Below are 22,520 nucleotides of genomic sequence, written 5' to 3'. Positions count from 1 at the left end.
GGGTGACTCAGCTCGGGCCTGTCCCAGATGGAGAGAGAGAGGAAGAGAGAAAGAGAGAGAGAGAGAGAGGAAGAGAGATGTAGAGGGAGACTGTAGTCATCACCTCACCTCATTACAAACTCAAAGGGGGTGCAGTCACTTTAAAGCTCAGCACACAGCGGGACAGGCTGACTAACATCCTATACACAAGGACACATCTGCAGGAGGTGGACGTCCAATATATTCTAGTGTACGTGTGGAGAGACGTGGTCTGAAAACGAAAGAAAAATAAGGCAACATTGACTCTACTCTACAAAAAGTTAAATCTTTCCAGGTTAAAATGACTTGAATTAAGAAAATGTTAATTGTTTTGAGTACATTTCACAAATTATCTACCAATGGAACAAGTCTTTTGTACTTAAAACATGAAAATGCATCTTGTTACATTAAAGACAAGAAAAACAACAACTCTTTGCTCTTGAAATAAGGAACTAAATAATATCATATTGTCTGAATCAAGAAAGAAATACTCATTCCATTGATAGATAACCCCAAACCCTAACTCTTACCAAGTTGAATCTCTTCAAATCAAATTAATTATTTTTTTTATTATTAATAATTTGAATTTACATAGATGATACTTTTTGGAGTGTATTCATGAATTTCAGCTTTCTTCAGCTTTTGAGGACTTCTTCCAATTCAAAAAGATACAATATTTGGGCACCATTTTAGAATAACTACATCTTAATTTATGAAGACTGATTCAACTAAGAGGGTCCGCAACCTGAGATGTTCATACTTTGGTTTAAATTGTCCACAGTACGGCATTAAACCAATCTATCTTGCATTTATTCAACTACACGTGTTATTTATAGCTCAAAAACATCTTCAAAAACATTAATTCTTACTGTGAGTGGGGTCGCCTCTTTACAAATCTAACCTGTAATTTGGCTTACAATTCTCCATAGAGATTTTTGTTCATTGTAAATAAAGTTTAAGTGCGCCCAAGGTTATTCAAGGTATAGTTATTATAAAGTGTTGATTTCTCATCTTTCTGAAAACTATGAATAGAGAGGCAAATTGTATCACACTCAAAATGAAACTACAATTTGGTCAACTGAAATTACCCAACTGCAAAAAACTGAAATTATTCAAGTATAATTATATCCATAAACAATAAAATATCTAACTGTGTAATCCTGTAGTTTAGGCCTATACACGCATGTTCTGAAATGTAAGATTCATATCATTACGTTTTCTCAATGTTTGTAATCTTAGATGTCTTTAAAATGTTGAAATTTGAACAGAATCCTACAGTATGATTAACTGAAAATCAGAATTATCCCTCAAAAGTGTCGAGACGCAATAAATAAACACTTAAAGGTTCCAGACAAAGCAATAACATGTCCATTGAGAAACGCATTTGACGACAAACCCTCCAAAAAAGTTATACAATGCACCTTTAAATAACTAGTTTTGTGTAATTTTAGTTCATAATTCAACTAACACAACTGACAACATAACTCTAAGCAGAAAAAAAATAACAAAATTTCCAAATAGTGCAAAGAAAAGGTATACGCAACAAAAATTATCGTTTTATTAATCATTTTATCACCTAACAGATATTGAACGATAAGCCAATATAGTGATTATTGTGTTTTTTATTTTATTTTCTGACTCAAACCTGACAATGATAATCAAGAATACCTCATGACATAATCCAGTTTTCCAGATGGAGACAGCCTACACATACCTAATTATTATTCTACTCCACCTCTCTTTCTCTCTACAATTTCTCTTTATCTTCTCTTGCTCTCTCTACTCTATCTCTCCTCTCTCTGTTTTACCACTCTGCTTCTCTTTCTCTCCCACTCTCTACTTTATCTCCTTCTCTTGTTTGCTCTCTTTCTTTCTGCTACACCTCTCTCTCTCTACTTGATATCTCCTTCTCTATTCTCTCTCTCTGCTCTTCTTCTCTCTCTACTCAATCTCTCCTCTCTCTATTCTATCACTCTACTTCCCTCTCCCTACTTTATATCTCCTTCTCTTGCTCTCTCTCTACTCTGTCTCTCCTTTTGTCCTCTCCTTTCTGACTTTACTCTCTCTCCTCTATCCTACCGCTCCTTCAGTTTCTCTCTTTCACCCTCTCTCTCCTTTTCTCTCTCTCTCCCTCTCTTTCTTTCTACAAGACCCCTCTCTGTCTCTACTTTTTCTCTTCTTCTCTCCTGCTCTCTTCTCTCTCTATTTCTTCTCTCTCTACTCAATCTCTCCTCTCTCTGTTCTACCGCTCTACATCCCTTTCTCTTGCTGTACTTTATATCTCCTTCTCTTGCTCTCTCTCTACCCTGTCTCTCCTTTTCTCTCTCTCTCCCTCTTTCTTTCTACTCCACCTCTCTGTCTACTTTCTCTCCTTCTCTTGCTCTATCTGTACTCTGTCTCTCCTTCTCTTCTCCCTCTCTACTACTCTCCTCTCTCTATTCTACCATCCTTCTTCTCTTTCTCTCTCTACTTTCTCTCTCCTTCTCCTCTTTCTTTCTACACCAACTCTCTCTCTCTCGATTTTATGTCTCCTTCTCTTGCTCTCTCTCTTTCCTTCTACACAACCTCCTTTTCTCTCTACTTTAGCTATCTCTTTCTCTTGCTCTATCTCTATTCCATCTCTCCTTCTCTTCTCAGTCTCTACCCTTATTCTCTCTCTACTCTGTCACTCCTCTCCCTCTTGCTACTCCTCCTCTGTTTCTCTCTACTTTATCTCTCCTTCTCCTGCTCTATCTCTACTTTATCTCTCAGCCTACACATATATTCAAACATGACTAATAAAAAACAGAACTAAACAAATCACGATAAGTTTTAATGAGGAAACAAAACATTAAACGTGAAATAAAGGCTTAAAATCTCAATTAAACAAACAATATCACAGTACAACTAACCACACAATCTCTAAAAGCACCATGGGACCAACGAAGATGACGTTTGTGTATGAAACTCCAGCAAGCACCTTTTCACTTCCTCATTTAGTTTTGTTTCTTCACTCTAGACTGTCTGACTGCAATGCAACAAACTGAGTAACTTTTCCACACATAACTGTACAGGATCTTAAAATAAAGCAACAACAGGAGATGCAACCAGCCAATGTCCATTATTAAGAAATACACTGCAACACTGAGCAGAGATTGGTGGAAAAAAAAAAAAAAAAACATCCCCAAGGCCAATAATGTAACAGCTAAATCAGAACAGATAAAAAATACACTTGATTTCGCTTTAGTTTTTTTTATTTCATGCTCAAAATTGACTGACATAAGCAAAAAGATGACTTGCAAATTGAAACTAGAATCTCTCAAACTGCACAGCTAAATTCAAACACAGGATTTACTCACACGTAAAGTAAAATGAAGTATCAAAAGTATCAAGTATTTGCTATATTTTTTTGTTTTCATAATGTATAAGGAAATAGTGAAACCTTGACAACATGTATTACAAAATTACAGATAATACAAGTTATATAAATAGACGTTCAAAATACTGTTGTAGCTAAAAAAGTATAAGTATTTACAGATGTAGTACAGTAGTTTCTTCGAGTATTCAAAAGTCCTACCTTTACCAGTGCAGCCAAATATAAAGACACAGTTGGATTTGTGCTGCATCAGCTCAGAGCAGCGGCCAGTGTGTGTGGATCTGTAAACGTCAGTGAAAATCTCCACCTCCTCTCTCTCTCTCTCTCTGCCTCCTCCCCTTTGCTTCTTTCTCTCTCTTCCTTTCTACTCGCTCTTTCTCTCCCTGCCTCTACTCGGCCTCTCCTCTATTCTACCACTCCTTCTCGTTCTCTCTCTCTCTCTCTACTCTCGCTTTCTTTCTACTCCACCACTTTCTCTCTACTTCTCTTGATCCATGTATATTTCTTTCTCTCCTCTTTCTTTCTACTCCACTTCTCTTTCTCTCTCTTCTTTCTTCCTCCTTCTCTAGATCCATCTCTATTCTTTCTCTCCTTCTCTTCTCTCTCTTTGTACTCTTTCTTTCTACTCCACTTCTTTCTCTCTCTCTCGTTCTACTTTATCTCTCACTTCTCTTGCCCCATGTCTTCTCTGTCTCTCCTTCTCCACCTCGTTTTCTCTCTCTCTTGCTCTCTACGTTATCTCTCCTTCTCTTGTTCTCTCTCTTCTTTTTCTTTCATTCTACTCCACCTCTCTCTCTCTCTCTCTACTACCTCTCCTCCAGCTCTGTCTTAACTTTGTCTCTCCTTCTCTTCTCTCTCTCTACTCTTTCTTTCTGCTCCACCTCTCTCTCTCTACTTTATCTCTCCCTCTCTTCTCTCTCTCTTTCTAATCCACCCATTTCTCTCTCTTGCTCTCTAACCTTATCTCTCCTTCTCTTGTTCTCTCTCTACTCTTTCTCTCCTTCTCTCTCTCCTCTCTCTCATTCTTTCATTCTACTCCACCCTCTCTCTCTCTCTCTCTACTACCTCTCCTCCTGCTCTATCTTAACTGTCTCTCCTTCTCTTCTCTCTCTCTGCTCTTTCTTTCTGCTCCACCTCTCTCTCTCTCTACTTTATCACTCCTTCGCTTTCTCTCTCTCTCTCTCTACTCTATCTCTCATTCTCCTGCTTTATCTCTGTCTTTCCTTCTCTCCTCTCTCTCTCTGTCCTTACTCTTTTTCTCTCTCTACTCTCTCCTTCCCTCTCTCTACTCTATACCTCCTTCTCTTTCTCTCATTTTCTTCTCTTTCTTTCTACTCCACCTCTCTTTCTTTGTCTACTTTAGCTCTCCTTCTCTTGTTCTATTTCTACTTTTTTTCTCTCTCTCTTCTCTACCTGTTCTCTCTCTATTCTACCACTCCTTCTCTTTTCTCTCTCTCTCTCTCCATTGACTCTGTTTCCAATTGGCTTCACATCAATTTGGTCTTAAAATGTTCGTATGAACCCGCTCTACATGATCCCGGTGTTTCTATTTTTATTTCCCTACAACCTCCTGCCTCAGTGAGCTTCATTTGACTGGAGCTGAACTCGGTGTTTGACGTCACTCTTCCTTAGTCGACGTCTTTATGAATGAAACAATGGCTGGACATGACTATATTAGGTGAAGATAGGCTCCTGTTTCCTTTTTACATTTTAAAGTAAATTTAGTTCATCCCTCATCCCACGCCTCTTTCTCTTTCCCTTTCCTCTTCCTTACTCTCTCCACACCTTTATTCTTTCTGTTTACTCATTCTCGCTCTTTCTCCTCTCCTCCCTCTTTCCTCCTCCTTACTTTATCCACATCTTTTTTTTTTTTTTTTTGCTATTTCTGTTTCTCATTCTCTCCCTGTTTCTCCTCTCTCTCCCTCTGGCTATCTCTTTTTTCTCCTTTCACCTCTCTCTCCTCCCTCTTTATTTCTCTGGCTGTCTCTCTCTTTCTCCTCTCTCTCTTCCCTTCTTCTTGCCCGTGTGTCTCTCTCTCTCCTCATCTCCCCCCACTCTCTCTCTCTCACTCTCCCTCTTTCATTTCCGATATCTCCCCTCTTTCATTACTCTCCTCCCTCTCTTTCCTCTCCCTTACTCTATCCACACCCTTTCTTTTTGACTCCTTCTGTCTACTAATTTTCCCTCTCTCTCTCCTCTCCTTTCACCTCCCTCTCTCCTCCCTCTTTATTTCTCTGGCTGTCTCTCTCCTTTCTCCTCTCTCTCTCCCCCTCTATTTTTTTTTCAAATATTCTCCTCTTGCTCACCTCTCCCCCCACTCTCTCTCCCCCTCTCTCATTTCCCATATGTCTCCTTCCTTCTCTATCTCCCCTCTTTCTGCTATTCTCTCCCCCTTTCATCTCTCTCCCTCTCTTTTCTTTTTCCTCTTCCGTACTCTATCTTTTCGTTTTTTACTATTTCTGTTTCTCATTCCCTCCCTCTTTCTCCTCTCTCTCCCTCTGCCTGTTTCTCTCCTCTCACCTCCCTCTCTCTTCCCTCTTTATTTCTCTGTCTCTTTCTCTCTCCTCTCATCAATGCCATCAATTCCACAACACAAATAACAAGCATGCAGCCACAGAGACACTTAGAGCTGAATCACTTTGCACCTGTAACTGACAAAACTGTTTTAGAGATCGTTACCAGTCTGAGTTCATCTACTTGCTGCCTGGACATGTTACCCACTAGATTTCTAAAGTCCGTCCTCAACAGTTTACTTTCACCACTCACTCACATAGTTAACATGTCACTTCAATCTGGAACATTCCCAAATGCGTTGAAAACTGCGGTCATTAAGCCTCTCCTAAAGAAGAGCAGTCTTGATGCCACAGTACTGAACAATTTCAGACCCATCTCAAATCTGCCGTTTTTTGGCAAAGTCCTTGAAAAAGCTGTTTACCAACAGCTTACGAACTTTCTCCAAATGAACAACTCCTTTGATGTTTTCCAGTCAGGTTTTAGAGCCCACCACAGCACTGAGACTGCTCTTATCAAGGTGACAAATGACATCCGCCTGAACACTGATGCAGGCAAAGTCTCAGTCTTGATCCTGTTAGATCTGAGTGCTGCTTTTGACACTGTCGATCATGGGATCCTCTCCTACAGAGACTAGAGGACTGGGTGGGCATCTCTGGTACTGTACTAAACTGGTTCAAGTCCTATCTAGAAGACAGGAAGTATTTTGTTGAAATTGGAAACTGTGTCTCAGATGACATGGCCCTGACCTGTGGGGCGCCTCAGGGGTCAATCCTGGGCCCCCTGTTGTTCAATCTCTACATGCTGCCATTAGGCCAGTTAATAAGCAGCAATAACGTGTCGTACCACAATTATGCAGATGACACTCAGATCTACGTCTCTCTGGCAGCAGGAGACTATGGACCAGTGGAGTCACTTGGTCACTGCATCCAACAGATCAGTGTGTGGATGCAAAACAACTTTCTCCAGCTAAACTCTGACAAGACTGAAGTCATAGTGTTTGGTCCACAGAAACAAAGGGACAGTGTCAGCAGTCACCTCCAGTCTCTCTCTCTAAAACCTTCAAATCAGGCAAGAAATCTAGGGGTAATAATGGACTCAGACTTGAACTTTAACAGTCACATAAAATCAATAACATCTGCAGCCTTTTACCATCTAAAAAACATAGCAAAAATCAAAGGTTTACTGTCTAAATCAGACTTGGAGAAACTTATCCATGCATTTGTCTCCAGTAGGTTAGACTACTGTAATGGTCTGCTCACTGGTCTCTCCAAACGAGCTGTGAGACGCTGCAGAACATCCAGAATGCTGCAGCTCGGGTCCTTACTCGAACTAGGAAGTACGAGCACATAAGTCCTGTGCTCAGGTCTCTGCACTGGCTTCCTGTGCCTCAGAGAAAAGACTTTAAAGCAGCTGTTTGTACAAGTCTCTCCATGGCCGAGCACCAAAGTCCATCTGTGACATGTTAGTGTCATATGAACCATCTCGCACTCTGAGGACCTCAGGGACCGGCCTCCTGCTGGTGCCCAGAGTCAGAACTAAACAAGGGGAGTCAGCGTTTCAGGTTCATGCAGCTAAAACCTGGAACAGTCTTCCTGAACATGTGAGACAGGCCTCTTCTGTGACGCTGTTTAAATCCAGACTCAAAACATTTCTGTTTAACTGTGCATATAACTGAAAGGTTTTCATTCCGCACTCTTCTCTCCAATTTATGTCTCTCTTTTTTAATTTTAATCTTTATGATTATTTATGTTTTGATTTGTCTTTTTTATGATTTTAATGTATTTCTTATTCTGTAAAGCACTTTGAATTACTTTGTGTACGAATTGTGCTATACAAATAAACTTGCCTTGCCTTGCCTTGCCTTGCCTCTCTACCCCTTTCTTGGCATTTTTTTTTCAAATATCCTTTTGCCCCATCTCTCTCCTCATTTCCACACGCTCTCCCTCTCACTCACTTCTTCCTTCACTTTCTTTCACTCCCTTTCTTTTTTCATATCTCTCCCTCTTTTTCTATCTCTCCTCTTTCTGCTATTCTCTCCACCTTTCATCTCTCTCCTCTTCTCTCTCTTTCCTTTTCCTTACTCTGTCCACATATTTTCTTTTTTGACTCTTTCTGTTTACTCATTCTCCCTCTTTCTTCTCTCCCTCTCTCTGTCTCTCTCCTTTCCTTTTCACCTCTCTCTCTCCTCCTTAATTTTTCTGGCTGTCTCTCTCTCTCTTCGCTCTTCCCCTTCTTCGTATTTTTTTTTCCCCAAATATTCTCTTGCCTCCCCTCTCTCTCCTTATCTCCCCCCACTCTCTCTCCCTCCATCCCTCTTTCATTCCCTCTCTCCTTTTCTCTCCTTCTCTCCACATTTCATCTCTCTCCCTCTCTTCTCTTTTTTCTTCTTCCTTACTCTACCCACACCTTTTCTTTTTTTTCTTTTTTTTTGACTCTTTCTGTCTACTCATTCTCCCTCTTTCTCCTCTCTCTCCCTCTGTCTGTCTCTCTCTGGCTGTTTCTCTTTCCCTTCTCTCTCCCTCACTCTCTCATTTCCCATATTCCGTCATTCCTTCTCTATCTCCCCTCTTTCTGCTATTCTCTCCACCTTTTATCTCTCTCCCTTTTCCTCTTTCCTATTCCTTACTCTGTCTACTCTTTCTCCCTCTTTCTCCTCTGCTCTTTTGTCTCTCTCTCCATCTTCCCTTCCCCCCTCTCTCTCTCTCTCTCTCTGTTCTTTCTGTGAGCCTGTCTGCATGTGGAGCTCTCACTTCTTCTTTGCTCGTCAAATCCCTGCGGCGTTTAGTTAAACTTTTGTGAGCGTAACCGGGGGCAACTGGAGACCACTTCCTCAAGAGCTTAAGAGTTCCTGTTTCTTACCATACAACTGACTGACTATTTTATTTATAGTATCATAGTATATTCACTCTTTCACAACACAGTCACAACTACAAATACTAAATACTACACAAAAAGTATACAGCAATCGCCATGAGTTATATAGACGTTTTGTCCAGAGAAACAATGGTATTAAATGTGTACAAGGTTGGAACTGGTGACCCTCTGGTAATGGGGCAAACAGTCAGCCCACTGTACCACTGTTACTTCATAATAAAATGAGTAAAAATGTGAGTATACAGTATGTAGTTTAGTGGGTTAGTTTGTACCTTCGTGGCCTCTGTATCCACTTCTAATGATCGCGGTCGGAGTTTGATTGGCTGATCTTTGAAGATGTCGCCAAAACCAAAACCTCTAACCTACAAATTGAAAAAAAAAAAAAAAAAAAAGCAATTATATATTATTATTACATATTATAATGCAGTATAAAGTATGGTGAACATGTAATGCAGGGGTCTCCAACTTGTAGCTTGGGAGCTCCCAGTAGCTCTTCAACCTCTTCCAAGTAGCTCGCCAAAGGATTTCTGAATAAACTAATTAAACTGTTTAAACTGTCTATGTTTTGTAAGTCTATCAAACTGTTGCCCATCTAAGGTTTTCCTATGCTTAATTTCTTGTGACTGCTAAATAGGGTGACCAGACGTCCCTATTTTCCTGGGACAGTCCCAGTTTTGAGCCCTGTGTCCCCTGTCCCAGCAGACCAAAACCAAAACCTGTAATTTGTGCCAGTTTTATACAAGAAATGTCCCAGGTGTCTCTATTTTTGACCAATCTGATCTAAACCAGAACTAAACTAAGTCTAAACCAGGACTACATCAGTTGTAAACCAGGACTACATCAGTTGTAAACCAGGACTACATCAGTTCTAAACCAGGACTAGAACAGGACTATCACAATTTTTGACTAATCAGATCCCTGCCAACACTAAAGAGGAGCATAAATTATCATTTGTTTAGCCAAAATACAGAAAATGACAATAACGCAAAAAATGCTTTGTCAGAAGTCCCTTAGATTATATTACATGCTCTTTTCACAATTTTATTTATACTAACCATCCCAACCCAGGTGTGTCCCAGTTTTGAATTTTGAAAATCTGGTCACCCTACGGCTAAAATTAGTAGAGCATTTTCATTTTGTAAAGGTAGCTCATCGGAGGACAAAGGTTGGAGACCCCTGATGTAATGTATGAATGAGTATATCAGTTTTTTTCATTAAAGGTGCATTGTGTAAGTGTAAATGAGGGTTTGTCAAATGGTTTTCTCCATGGAGATGTTACTACTTTGTCTGGAATGTTTCACAGTATGGCATTAAACTTTTTTATTATCATGGAGACAAAAACTAGTCTAAGTTATAGGTCAGATCTGTGGAGAGGCAACCCCGCTCACACTCAGAACTCAGAACGACCGATTTTCTTGGTATTTTTGAGTTATTAAACCAACTGTAACTGAATAAATCTAAGGCAGATCTGTTTAATATCATTTTGTGAAGCATTCAAAACAGAGAAATTATATCAAAAAACAAAGAAGTTGACTGACCCCCAACCGAAAAGTTACATAGTGCACCTTTAATTTGAAAAAAAAAAAAAAAATCATAAAAATACAGTAAAAAGAAGGAAAAATCTTTGTACAAGGGTGAAAATCCTCCATCCAAACAGACTCTTCTTGGACCTCCAAAGGATAATACACAATAGATAGAACATAGTGGTGCTTTTTGGGGAAGGGAAGTCAATTTAAAGATGCAAAAAACCCAAGGCACTCACTGGTTAAAATAAAACACCTTTATTAATTTAGGGCATGTCTAAATGGACAACTTACAAAGTCCCAATGCATTTCAGCGTCTGACTTTCCTCAGGGGACAAAACGAAATAATAATAATGTGGCTCTAAAATATGAAAGACATCTCCACTCAAAAATTCTCGTAACAAAAAATATAACCTCTTTAACTAATAGTTTGGTGCTTTGATTGTTGATTCGGAAAAAAATAATGCTATTTTTCAGTCTTTTATTCTGTTTTTTTTTTTCTCCTTTTTCATGAGTAAGCACTAATAAGCCGTGTATGTTTTTGACAGAACTGACCATGCCTCTCTCTGATTGGTTAACCCGCCTGTCAATCACACCCTCTGAACTCAGGGTGACAAGATCCACTCGTTTCTCATAAAGTTTGTGGTTCAAGCTGGTCAGGTAAATAAAATCCCTGGGAATGATTTTGAGTCGCTTCTTATCTCAGTTGAGGTGAGCATTATAGCCTCTCTGCTCATCCCTGATAATAACACTGTGCAGAGTAAAAGGAGACAGGTGTATTTACTGAATATAGTCATTACCTTCTTGGGCTGAATCTCCACTGATCCTGTGTCTGAGCGGCTGTCTGCTCCATCGCTCTCACTGCCCGGGCTCTCCTTACCTAAAACACAACACAGATAAAAGAGGAGAATAAGACAGTTTGCCATAAATAATAAGAAATACAGATCTAATTTTAAAGGTGCTTCACGTAACTTTTCTGGTGGAATAGTCTGTCAAATGGTTTTCCCCGTGGTGATTGCTTTGTCTGGAATGTTTCACAGTATGGCATTAAACCTTTCTATCACCACAGAGACTAAACCAGAGCAAGTTACAGGTCATAGTCCGATTAGGCTCATTTTGTCTTCCAATAATTTAGTGTTATTAGGTTATTTTTTCAGACCAAGAGTTTGTTTTCATATCCGACATTTTCGACTGCTCCCTGCGCTCTTCCTCAGAGTCATGTGATGTTGTTGTGACGTGTCCGGTCAGCTGATTTATACAGGTTTTGCTGCTGTCTTCCTACCGGTGGAGGCAAGATGACAGCACCATCTTCAGTCCGATTTCCTCAGGACAGTATCCCAGGTGCGTGAGAGTAAAAAAGCCCCCTCTCGTCCCGGTTTATCGTCCCGTCGGCATGTTTCCATATTTTGATTGCCTCTTCAATCCAGCGACGAATCCAACAAACATCGTTGGACTTTTTTACTCTCACACACCTTGGATACTGTCCTGAGGAAGCCAGACTGCAGATGGTGCTGTCGTCCTGCCTCTACTGGTAGGAAGAGAGCACCAAAACCTGTTTAAATCAGCTGACTGAACACATCACAGCAACATCACGTGAGCACTCTGAGGAAGACCACAGGGAGCAGTCGAAACTGTCAGGGATGATAACGAACTCTTGGTCTGAAAAAAGAACGTACACAGCAAAAACTGGAGGGTTAAATTTTTTGGGTAAAATATTTCAGAGTTGTTTTTAACACCAAAAGTGTTATTTTAACTATTTGAAACTTAAATGGGGGTTTGAGTTGGGGTTATTTGCCAGAGTTGATGTGGCTGAGGTTAATTCAGCTTCCTCTAGTGTTAATTCAACTTCCCGTAGTGTAAATTCCACTTCCCTTACTGTTAATTCAACTTCTCTTAGTGTTAATTTGGCTCCTCCCATTCACCACTTCAAACTCTTGTGAGAGAAGACCAGTTTGAACCAGTTTTGTACATAATTTAATCTTAAATTAACTCAAATAAAGTAAAAATAAAATAAAACACCTCTGTGTGTTGTTATTATCAGGATAACTCTACAAAGTGTTATCTGTTTACTCTGGATTTCGGGGTTAAACAGAAAGTTTGGTCCAGTGTTATTTAATTAACATTTCCAAAAATGTTAAATTAACTCTAGAACAGATTGGACTCATATAAACTCTGAGAAAATGTTAAAGTTGATTCTGTGAGAGTCAATTTTAACCCTCTACTTTTTGCTGTGTAATAACATAAGTAACAAGTTACAGGTCAGATCTGTGGAGAGGTGACCCCACCTACAGTCAGAATGCCTGTTTTTCTTGGTATGTTTGAGCTATAAAACCACCTGTGACATATCCATAGAAATAAGCAGGTGACGGACCCCCAACCAAAAAGTTACACAGTGCACCTTTAATACATATCTGAGTTTTACATATTGTGAACAGGACATTTGTTATTCTCACTTGTGCGTCCACTGCGGAGGTCTTCCTGCGATGTGTCTATAGGGGGCGTATCTGAGTCCAGAACGATCTCTTTGGTGAAGTTTGACGGAAACATCCCAGTTTTACCGTTCAGTACTCCCTCCCACCAGCCCTCCTCCACCTGAAAACACACATTTAATTAGATTATAGTTAAATTTATACATTTACTCACACGGAAATGAACTCTAGAACTGCATTCACACCTTTTTTTCACAAAGCAACACAGCTGTGAGTTGACACATTGGTTTTCATTCACATTCTTCTCTCTTTCACACATTTCTGAGTAAGCTTTTATTATTAGTCTGTCTACATCTCCAAAGCTAAAAATGTTCTGTTCTGCATTGTTATGTCATGTCAGCGGTAGTTTTCACATTAACAGCTGCTGTTTACCTTTAGATCAGTAGAGATTGGGAATTCCAGGGCTGAAATCGTCCAAATGATTCTAGTGAAGGTGTATGAAGTTTAAAAACACAGTGGAGCACTTCCTGTTTTACCACATGACATCATAAGGTGGAAGTGTTTTCTGATTGAGGGAAGAATTCAGCCTAAATTTGCACAGATTGTGTGTGAATGAAACAAAACACAACTCCAGGTGTGTTTTTGATAGGAACATTATAGCAAAAATCAGAAAATACTGTAATAAGGGCGCTTTAAATAATACTATTACTTTAAAAAAAGCATCATAATAAATCATTAGTGCATCGATTATGTGTACAAGTAACCTTACATTATATTATACAGTCCTTGAATCTGGTTGTAGTGTCTCTGTGTCCTTCACTGATCACGTGTTAGTGGTGTAGAGGACATCCTTGTATCTCGTTACATTCACGTCATATCTCAGTTTTAGTTCAGGTTTCGTTTCCTGTGTTTTACCTCTGTGATAATCTCGATGATGTCTCCGATCTTCAGCTCGAGTTCGTCTTCGTGTTGTGGAACATAACTGAAGGCCGCTTTACACCTCCGCTTACGGATCTGCTCCACTGTCAAACACACAATACAAGCAATGAGTTATACTGGGTTTAAAGAGCCCATATTAATGTAAATATTTCAGATCTACAGTATGTTTTAATGCTGTTTTCTAATCAAAACATACTTGAATTTGTGGTTTTGTTTCATATTCACACACAAACTCTGCATATTTAGGCTGCGTTCTTGTCTCAAATGGAAAATACTCTGTAACATCTTGACCAAATGTCATGTATTAAGAGGTAAAAGGAGCTGTTAACTTGAAAACTACCACTGCATGACATCACAAGGTGGAACAGAGCACTTGGGAATTTGGAGATGTCGACAGACTAATAATAAAGAATTACTCAAACATGTGTGAATGAAACAAAACACAACTCCAGGTATGTTTTTGATGAAGTAACAACATTATAACATGACTTAAAGCTCACAACAGTCAATTTTTGTGTAATATAAAACCTTTAAAATAGGAAATTTTAAATTATACTTGATTAGATCAGAAAAATCAATAAATAAATGCATGCCAGTAAATACTTTTCTTGTTTTAAATGGAACAAGACATGTTTTTAAATATACTTTTTTTAATATCACTTCTTGTTTCCACCGCAGTGAGTTCTTCTTGCCACAGATTCGACCTTTAGCAGTTTTTCTCAAAATATGTACCACCTGTGATACGTGGGCTGCTTCTAGTATAGGGGTCAGGAGTTTGAATATTTGTTTTATTCAGAGACAAACCTATTCATGCTTTTGTTCTCTTTTGAGTTAATCCACATTTAAACTACCTATAAACTAGTCTCATTTTAGATCTGGTTTAACCATAACAGGCCTAATAAAAGAAATAAAGAAATAAATATAGATAGACAGATAGCAAAATTAAAGTCAGCAGTCCATCGTCTTGCATTCATCAGTTATAGGGATGCGTTAAGATAGTCCAGGTTTAGATCTTGGTTGGAAATCTAAACATAATTTTTGGAAGTATTTGACGTGAAAAGTTTGAGATTGATAACCAATGAAACTATAGCTATCAGCACACCCTATTATTTTGGTGTTTAGGGTAAATTAACTCACAAGGACGTAATGTTCATAATGTTCACAGACCATCACAGCTGCCACATTTCAAATAGGAAATGCTTCCGGCTCCATCGACTCTGTTTCCAATTGACTTTAGATTGAAATTGAAAAAAACTGTAACTGCTGCAGGGAGCCTCTAGCCTGATTCATCAGCTGGTTTCACTTTGTGGAAACCGTCTGACCTCACAGCATTAGGATTCGTTCGCTCGACAATAGGCGGGTACTTTTTTATTTAACCAATCGCTGCTATTTGGTCGTGACGTATGTAATGCGCCAAATCCCGTAGGAAGAAGAGCAATAACGTCTTTCCCCTTGATAAAATTTATCAAACATTCTTTTTGTTTTGACTTTAAATCCTCAATCTCGGGAATCGTTGCCAACACAGAATGTATGTCTTCGTCCACATCCATCTCGACTGCTTTGTTTACTGTTGTGCTGTACCACAAAAGGGACCCAGACAGGCGCTTGAGTTTGACGTCATGGCTTCACAGCTTTTCACTGATTGGACGGTGTGGGGTCTACAACTTCCAGGGTTCTTACAAACTGTCTAGTGTATTCTGATTCCTGACCTAGTCGCTGGAGGGAAATGAAATTGAATGGAGGCACTAGGTGGCACCAGCCTGGCTAGTGAGTCTCATCTTTTTGGTCTTAAAATGTTTGTATTAACCTTGTCTACATGATCCTGGTGTTTTTTATTATTTTGCCATTTTGTCTGTAAATAAATTCCTATTCCTAATACCAAGCTCCAAATTCGCTCCTATGACTGCAAGCCTCATGAGCTTCATTTGACTGGAGCCCTTAGTCCACTTCTTTATGCAGTCTATGGTCAAAACATCATAAGAAAGTTTAAAAATAGAGAGAGAGAAACAGTTATTCAACGTTCAAGGTCCAGATGGGTCACTGAATAGTTTTGAGTGAACACTAATTCAATAAGTTTACACCTTTTTTGTGGGCATTTTTAAAGTATTTTATTTATTTTATTGCAGTTTCCTAGTAATGCTCCGCCAACAACGCTAGAATACATTAACTGCTTTACTAACACAATATAACATGGAGGAGCACTGACCGTTTAATCACACACCAGACACAGACACCAGCTCAAACATTAAGCACAGCCTCACACTGAGCTCTGCTGCCTAAAGCTGCTCATTACTCCTGACTCACTCAACACCAGCTGAGGTTAAACGCTGCACTGCCCCCTCTCGCCACCAGGTGTCCCTCTCTCCCTCTCACAGTCACACGCTCAGGCTCAGGAAGAGTTTTATATCATTTATTTATAAGGGACTTGGAGTAGACAGGACAGAAATAACAGCAACCAACAGACAAGAGTGTAGTTTAAAAGATTTAAAAAGAGACCAAAGTACTTTTAAAGGAGATTTCTCTACTAGACAGTATGAAACAACACTGAAAGGTTAGATAAGGCTAGATACACTTTTGTTTTAATAGAAAATGTACTAGCTTTGTGTCAAAACTGAACTAGGGTGCGGCTAATAATTATTTTTGGTAATCAATTAATGTGGCGATTATTATTTCAGTTTTCTGGTAGAGAGTCTGCCACCTGCTTGACTCTATGTAGATGTTAATGTTGTTCCCGGTATGGCATTTGATTTAACTATCTTCATGGAGACAAGCAGGCCACCTCACAAGGTCAACTTACAGGTCAGATCTGTGGAGAAGTGGGCCTGTTCAAAGTAATAATGCATGTTTTTAGTGTAGTTTTGAGAAAGAAAAACATCTGTAATGGAATAAATACAAGGTATATTTGTTTAATGCCATACTGAGGGACATCCCAGGCAAAGCAACAACATCACCGGGGAGATTAGGTGATGGCAGCAGCACCTCCATCATAAAAATTGTACAGTGCAGCTTTAATTTATTAGTTGTTTAGATTGTGCAAAATTTGAAGATTTAAGATAAAGAGATGCAATTTGAGAGCAATTTTGAGAACTTCTTGAGTATATTTTTACAACAAAATTGGCTTTAAAGATAACTAACTGTTTGGTAGAGGGCCCGTCAAATGTGTTTTTGTTTTGTTTTTTTCCCATGGAGATGTTATTGCTTTGTCTGGAATGTCCCACAGTATGACATTAAACAGCTGTCCGTTACATTTATGAAATTACAGGCTCAAAAATACCTAGAAAACCTGGCATTCTGACTGTGAGCGGGATTGCCTCTCCATAGATCTGACCTGTTACTTGGTCTGATTTGGTCTCCATGAAGACAGAAAGGTTTAATACCGTACTGTGGAACATTCCAGAACAAGAAATAACTCCATAACTCTATCTCCATGGGAAAAAAAAGCATTTGATGGACCCTCCACCAAAAAAGTTTCATAATGCACCTTTAACATGTTTCTTATGTCAATTTGGATTTCAAGCGTAAAATAATGATTCCTTCCTGATTTAAAGAATTCGACTTTGGAAACAGCTCTCCATTGTTATAGCGATAACACAATTCAGATTAAAATATTTTATCTTTTGAACAGGGAAAAGTCCCCATAAAATCCTTCAAATCAGGAAGGAATCATTTGCCTGAAACCTATGAATACCAGAACAATTACTCAGTTTCTAAATTAGTAATAGACTATTATTTCAAATGATTCATAGTGATTAGTAGTGATTAACTGACTCGCCTGTTTTAGTCCAAACCCGACACACTGCATTATAAATAATAGTTTAACCTTATCTGTCCAGTTAATTACAATATGATCTATGAGCGTGGGGCTCCATCATTACAGTGTAGTGCTGTGTTGTCGTTTACCTTTCTTCCCAGGTCTGACCCCCGTCTCCGTGGATACAGGACTGGCCCGGCCGTTGGACAGCTCATTTTTAAGAACTGCAGCTTGCCCTCCATCACGCTTCCCCTCTTTCTTTATCTCCTGCAAAAACAACACAGGGCATAAAATATTAAAGTTTTAAAGGTGCACTGTGTAACCTTGGTAATAGTGCACCCGCCACCAGCTTGTTTCCATGGAGATATTATTTCTTGGCCTGAAAGTTTTCACAATATGGCATTAAACTCATACATGTTGCATTTATTCAATTACAAGCGTTTTACTGCTGAAAAATACTACAAAAACATGCATTCCTACAGTGAGTGAGTTCGCCTCTCAACAGATCTGACCTGTAACTTGGCCTGGAGGGATCGCTGGCTTGTCTCCATGGAAATAGATGAGTTTAATGCCATACTTTTGGACATTCTAGACAAAACAATAACATTTCAATGATGAAGACAAGCAGAAGACGGACCCTCTACCCGAATGTTAGTGCCAGAGGTTGGGGCTTTCAAGTTGTGACTTGGACTCGAGTCAGACTTGAGTCACTATTTTTAGGACTTGAGAGTTGACTGGATAAAATGGACTAAGACCTGGGACTCGACTTGGACTTGAAGGTCAGTGACTTGGGACTTGACTTGGACTTGAGGCCTGTGACTTGAGAAAACTTGAGAAGCACTTTTAAATCTGAATTCTTTCTATTCTGCCCGTAATGATTCACTCTAAGATCTTGTCAAGACATTGAAAAAGGAAAAATAACAAAATTATTTTCCACAACTCTTATATACTCTATAAATACTCAAATATAAATATGCTATGATTTTTTTAAGTACAATTTATCTTAAAAGTCATATAAATTACAAAAATCAAAAAGCTATATTTGGTACTTTGGTTTAAAGACTTGAAATGACTTGAAGCTCAAAACAGACGACTTGGACTTGACTTGGTCTTATTGGCCAGTGACTCGAGACTCGACTTGGACTTGCCTGTCTTTGACTGGGGACTTGACTTGGACTTGAGGTCAAAGACTTGAGATTTACTTGAGACTTGCAAAACAACGACTTGGTTCCACCTCTGGTTAGTGCACATTTAACATCACAATACACAGTTTACATTAGTTTAAGACAAAATAATTAGAGGTCGGTAATGTCAAAATTGAATCTAAATATATTTGTTTTATAATTCTGATAATGAAATAACGATAATATTTTTGTAATCTTGGAATATTACATTTCAACTCTGGCTCCAGTTGACTTTATAGTGAAAAAACTGTCACTCCTCTCTCTGTAGCTGCAGTGACCCTCGTTATTTTCATCTTAAAATGCTCATATTAACTCACTCTACATGAGCTTGGTGTTTTTATTTTGCCATTTTCTTTGTAAATGGGTGAAGTCCACATCTTTATACAGTCTATATGTGGTGGGGGGCCTCCTCTGCATACATATATACAGTATATTACAGATTCAAAACATTTACTGACATTAGTCACTCGAACCTATGCTGACCTCTGCTGGAAATGTAAACAAAATGCAATTAGTTTATGTTTATTATGTTTTTAACTGACCATATTATGCAATCCAGTCTCATAATATCATTCTCTGAAACAGTCAAATATGCAGAGAGACTGTACAATTCCTCTTACCAGTACAAACGCTTATATAATTGTGGACATGTTGTTTATAATGGCGCAGATGGCCCTAAGGTAAACTGCAGCTGCTGTTATTTTCTGTATGTGTTTTGGAGCTGGTTTCACTGGGCACTATTAAACTGGCTTGTGTTTAGTCAGGCTGTTATCGCCGGACTGGTGTAGACAATGTAATTAAAATGTGAACGCTATATGACAACGCAAACAGTCTACCAAAAGTAAAAGGGATTTTGTTGGGTTTTCTGACACAGTGGATGGTCTTAAAAGTCGCAAAATTGACTCTTGTGAGATTTTAGTCATGTTATAATGTTGTTTACTTATCAAAAACATACCTAGGGTGTGTTTTGCTTCATTTGCACATGTTTTAGTAACCCTTTATTATTAGGCCCTGTTGTGTTTATATAGAAATACAAGTTGCATACATATCAATGCAGAGTGACTGTGGTTTCAGAGGCTGGTGCTAAATGAACATACAGTTGATGATAACAAAAGGCTTCCTGAAGGCGGAGACAGTTGTGCCTGATGAACCTTTACACATGTTAATGACTGGTCTGGGTTTCAGGTAGAAATCACATTAATTTACACAAGACAGATTGAGAGAAATCTTTCCAAAATCTAAATTTCTATCACAGGCCCCATTCACACTAGTATGTATTCAAGTCGTTTTTGTTGCGGATGCAGTGTTCATCCACACTAATCCAATAGAAAACGGCTCCAGAGACGGAATGATATGGTGCCGCCAGCTCCCACAAATTCATCTGAGTACAGATCTGATCCAGCACTGTGTGGATGCCTGAAAACGCTGATACGCTGATGTAGGTCTATGCACCATGAAGTAATTCACTGCTAAAATGCTAAGAAGCTAGAATATATGTCCATTCATATATACGGTCTATGTGTACGACCTGCTGACATATAATCTCTGAAAACATGAACCATCTCCAAACCGATAGAAGCACAGAACAGACTCATCATCAGCAGAATACCCCTCTGTCACAGAAAGAACACTCATTCCGAGAAATATTCATATTCTGAGTCTTGTCCTTTAGTCTGACAGAAGCTGAACCGCAACAGTGCACAATAGCGAGCTGTTTTTTGAGCGCTTTATGCAAATTAGCCAAGCGGTTTTAAGTTTTGTTTCTGTAAAATGTAAACAAATGTGCTCAAAGCTGTGTGGATAGGGAAGGCTTGCGGACACAGAAATGACGTGTCTGGACGCAAATCGTTTCCAATATAGTGATACGGTGATTTGTTTCAGTGTAAACGTAGCCTTAGTGAAAGTGTATCGAGTTAAAAAACACAGTGGAGCACTTTCTGTATTACCATGTGACATCACAAGGTGGAACTGAGTGTTTTTAGTTTTTGAGAAAAAATTTTTGTCATGAGGAAATATTATAATATAACAGAAAATAGCGTAATATGGGCCCTTTAATTATATGTAGTCACATAGTTTCATCATCCATATATTTTTGCAGATGAAAACTGAATAAAAAGGAGATGAAAACTGCAGATGTAAACTGAATAAAAAGTAGTTTCTAAAGATTTAAAGGTGCACTATTTAACTTTTCTGGTGGAGGGTAGGGAGATATCGCCATGAAGATGTGATTACTTTGCCTCGAATATAGTCTGGCATTAAACTACAATAAAATTCAAATACATCTTCAAAGAGACAAGCAGGTCACAATTCAGATCTGTGGAAGGCGAGCGTACTCACAGTAAGAATACATGTTTTACACCTGTGATTTAAAAAAAGCGAGATCTAAGCTCCTATTTAAAAGTTTGTATCTAATGCCTTTTCAATCACAGAACCCCAAATCAGACCAAACTCCAATGAACAAACTGTCATATGATTTAAAATACTTGGAAGAGAAGAGAAAATATGACGACTTAACTAATTAATTTAAGTGTTGCGAGACATTTTGACGACTAAAATCAAAAGAATGTGAGCAAAATAGTCTACTGACGCATTTAACTCCACAGCTTAAATAGATAAGGTTTGGTTCAAAGCGTGTTTCGTGCATCACTCCACTTTAATGATGTAAAATTGAAATGACAGTCCTTCAGCACCACTTTAAATTCAGTTTGCTTCGGAGAAAACTGAGCATTTTCTCTTGAGTCCTGCAATTCAAGACTGAAACACTGTATTATAAGACAGAGTAGATAATAATGGTCTCTGTTATGGTGTCATTTAGCTCTGGTAAACTGGTCTCTGTAGCCCCCTCTGAACACTCAATTGTGGATGGGTCTTAATCAGTCTTGCCATCGTGGTTTTCTACAATTTCTGAATTCCAATGCATTGTCTTTGGACATCTGCAGTAGAGATAGACAAAAATGTTTCTTTTTTCGTAGCCGTAATAATAACGATCGCTTAGAATAAAAAACAATGGCCGATAAGTTCTGCTGATATTTTGGGGCTGATAAGGAGGTTCAATTTAGATTATTTTCCCCAAATTATGTAATTTAAAGATGCATTGCACAACTTTCTGGTGTATATGAAAACTAAGAAAGTGAAAACCTAATATCCACGGACAGAATGTAGTCCTCAAGTCCTCACAAGAGTTAAAGGGACAGTCCAGAATTTTTGACATAGGACCTCATTTCCTACTGAGCCAGAGTTTTGGAGATGTGTGGAGACACTTTTTAAAATATTCCATCCAGTCCTTGTATTTGCAGAGGTCGCTGGTGCTAGGCTAGTGCATGTCAATGGCCATAGTTATCCTGCCACTAAAAACAGTCTTACCCACTCCACAAAACATCCGAAGCAAATCTATTATTACACCAGACTGTCCATGTAATTGTCTGTGTTGATAGAATAATGTTTGAAATAAAACTAACCTTGCATCGCATGAACTGTCACGTGTTGAGGGACTATTTTCTCATAGATCAGTCCGCCGCTGCCAAACATTCTATTAGGAAGTACAACTCACTGCTGCTCAGACATAAATCCTTCAAATGCAAGGTTGGTTTTACTTCTAAAATTATTCTGTCGACAAAGACATTTACATCGACAGTCTGGAGTAATAAAGATTTGTGGAGTGGGTAAGACTGTTTTTAGTGGCAGGCTATTATAACTATGGCCATTGACATGCACTAGCCTAGCACCAGCGACCTCTGGAAATACAAGGACTGGATGGAATATTTTAAAAAGTGTCTCCACACGTCTCCAACACTCTGGCTCACTAGGAAAATCAGGGAATTCAATAAGAGATGGAAAGAAACCTATTAACTTAACATGTTGTGTAATTGTAGACAAACCTACATGAAACTAATATATTTCACTACAGGACACATGGTAGGTTAGCAGATGAGT

The 22,520-nt window shown here is 38.8% G+C and overlaps 1 protein-coding gene across 1 annotated transcript in view; it reads right to left on the bottom strand.

The window, feature by feature from the left end:
- sh3kbp1 (SH3-domain kinase binding protein 1) overlaps window positions 1-22,520 on the bottom strand; it is a 97,879-nt gene that overhangs the window by 25,344 nt on the left and 50,015 nt on the right. The window contains exons 3-7 of the mRNA XM_055150717.1: window positions 17,553-17,670; window positions 13,629-13,735; window positions 12,738-12,876; window positions 11,085-11,164; window positions 9,034-9,123 (exon numbers count right to left, since the gene is read on the bottom strand). Of these exons, the coding sequence (XP_055006692.1) occupies window positions 9,034-9,123; window positions 11,085-11,164; window positions 12,738-12,876; window positions 13,629-13,735; window positions 17,553-17,670 (534 nt within the window). The remainder of the gene's footprint in view (window positions 1-9,033; window positions 9,124-11,084; window positions 11,165-12,737; window positions 12,877-13,628; window positions 13,736-17,552; window positions 17,671-22,520) is intronic.

Source organism: Boleophthalmus pectinirostris, unplaced genomic scaffold (assembly GCF_026225935.1).
Source record: "Boleophthalmus pectinirostris isolate CB_2022bp ecotype Guang Dong unplaced genomic scaffold, ASM2622593v1 HiC_scaffold_15, whole genome shotgun sequence".
In the NCBI taxonomy this organism is placed as follows: domain Eukaryota; kingdom Metazoa; phylum Chordata; class Actinopteri; order Gobiiformes; family Gobiidae; genus Boleophthalmus; species Boleophthalmus pectinirostris.
The sequence above is the reverse complement of the archived record's forward strand: the minus strand, read 5'-3'. Positions and strand labels throughout refer to the sequence as shown.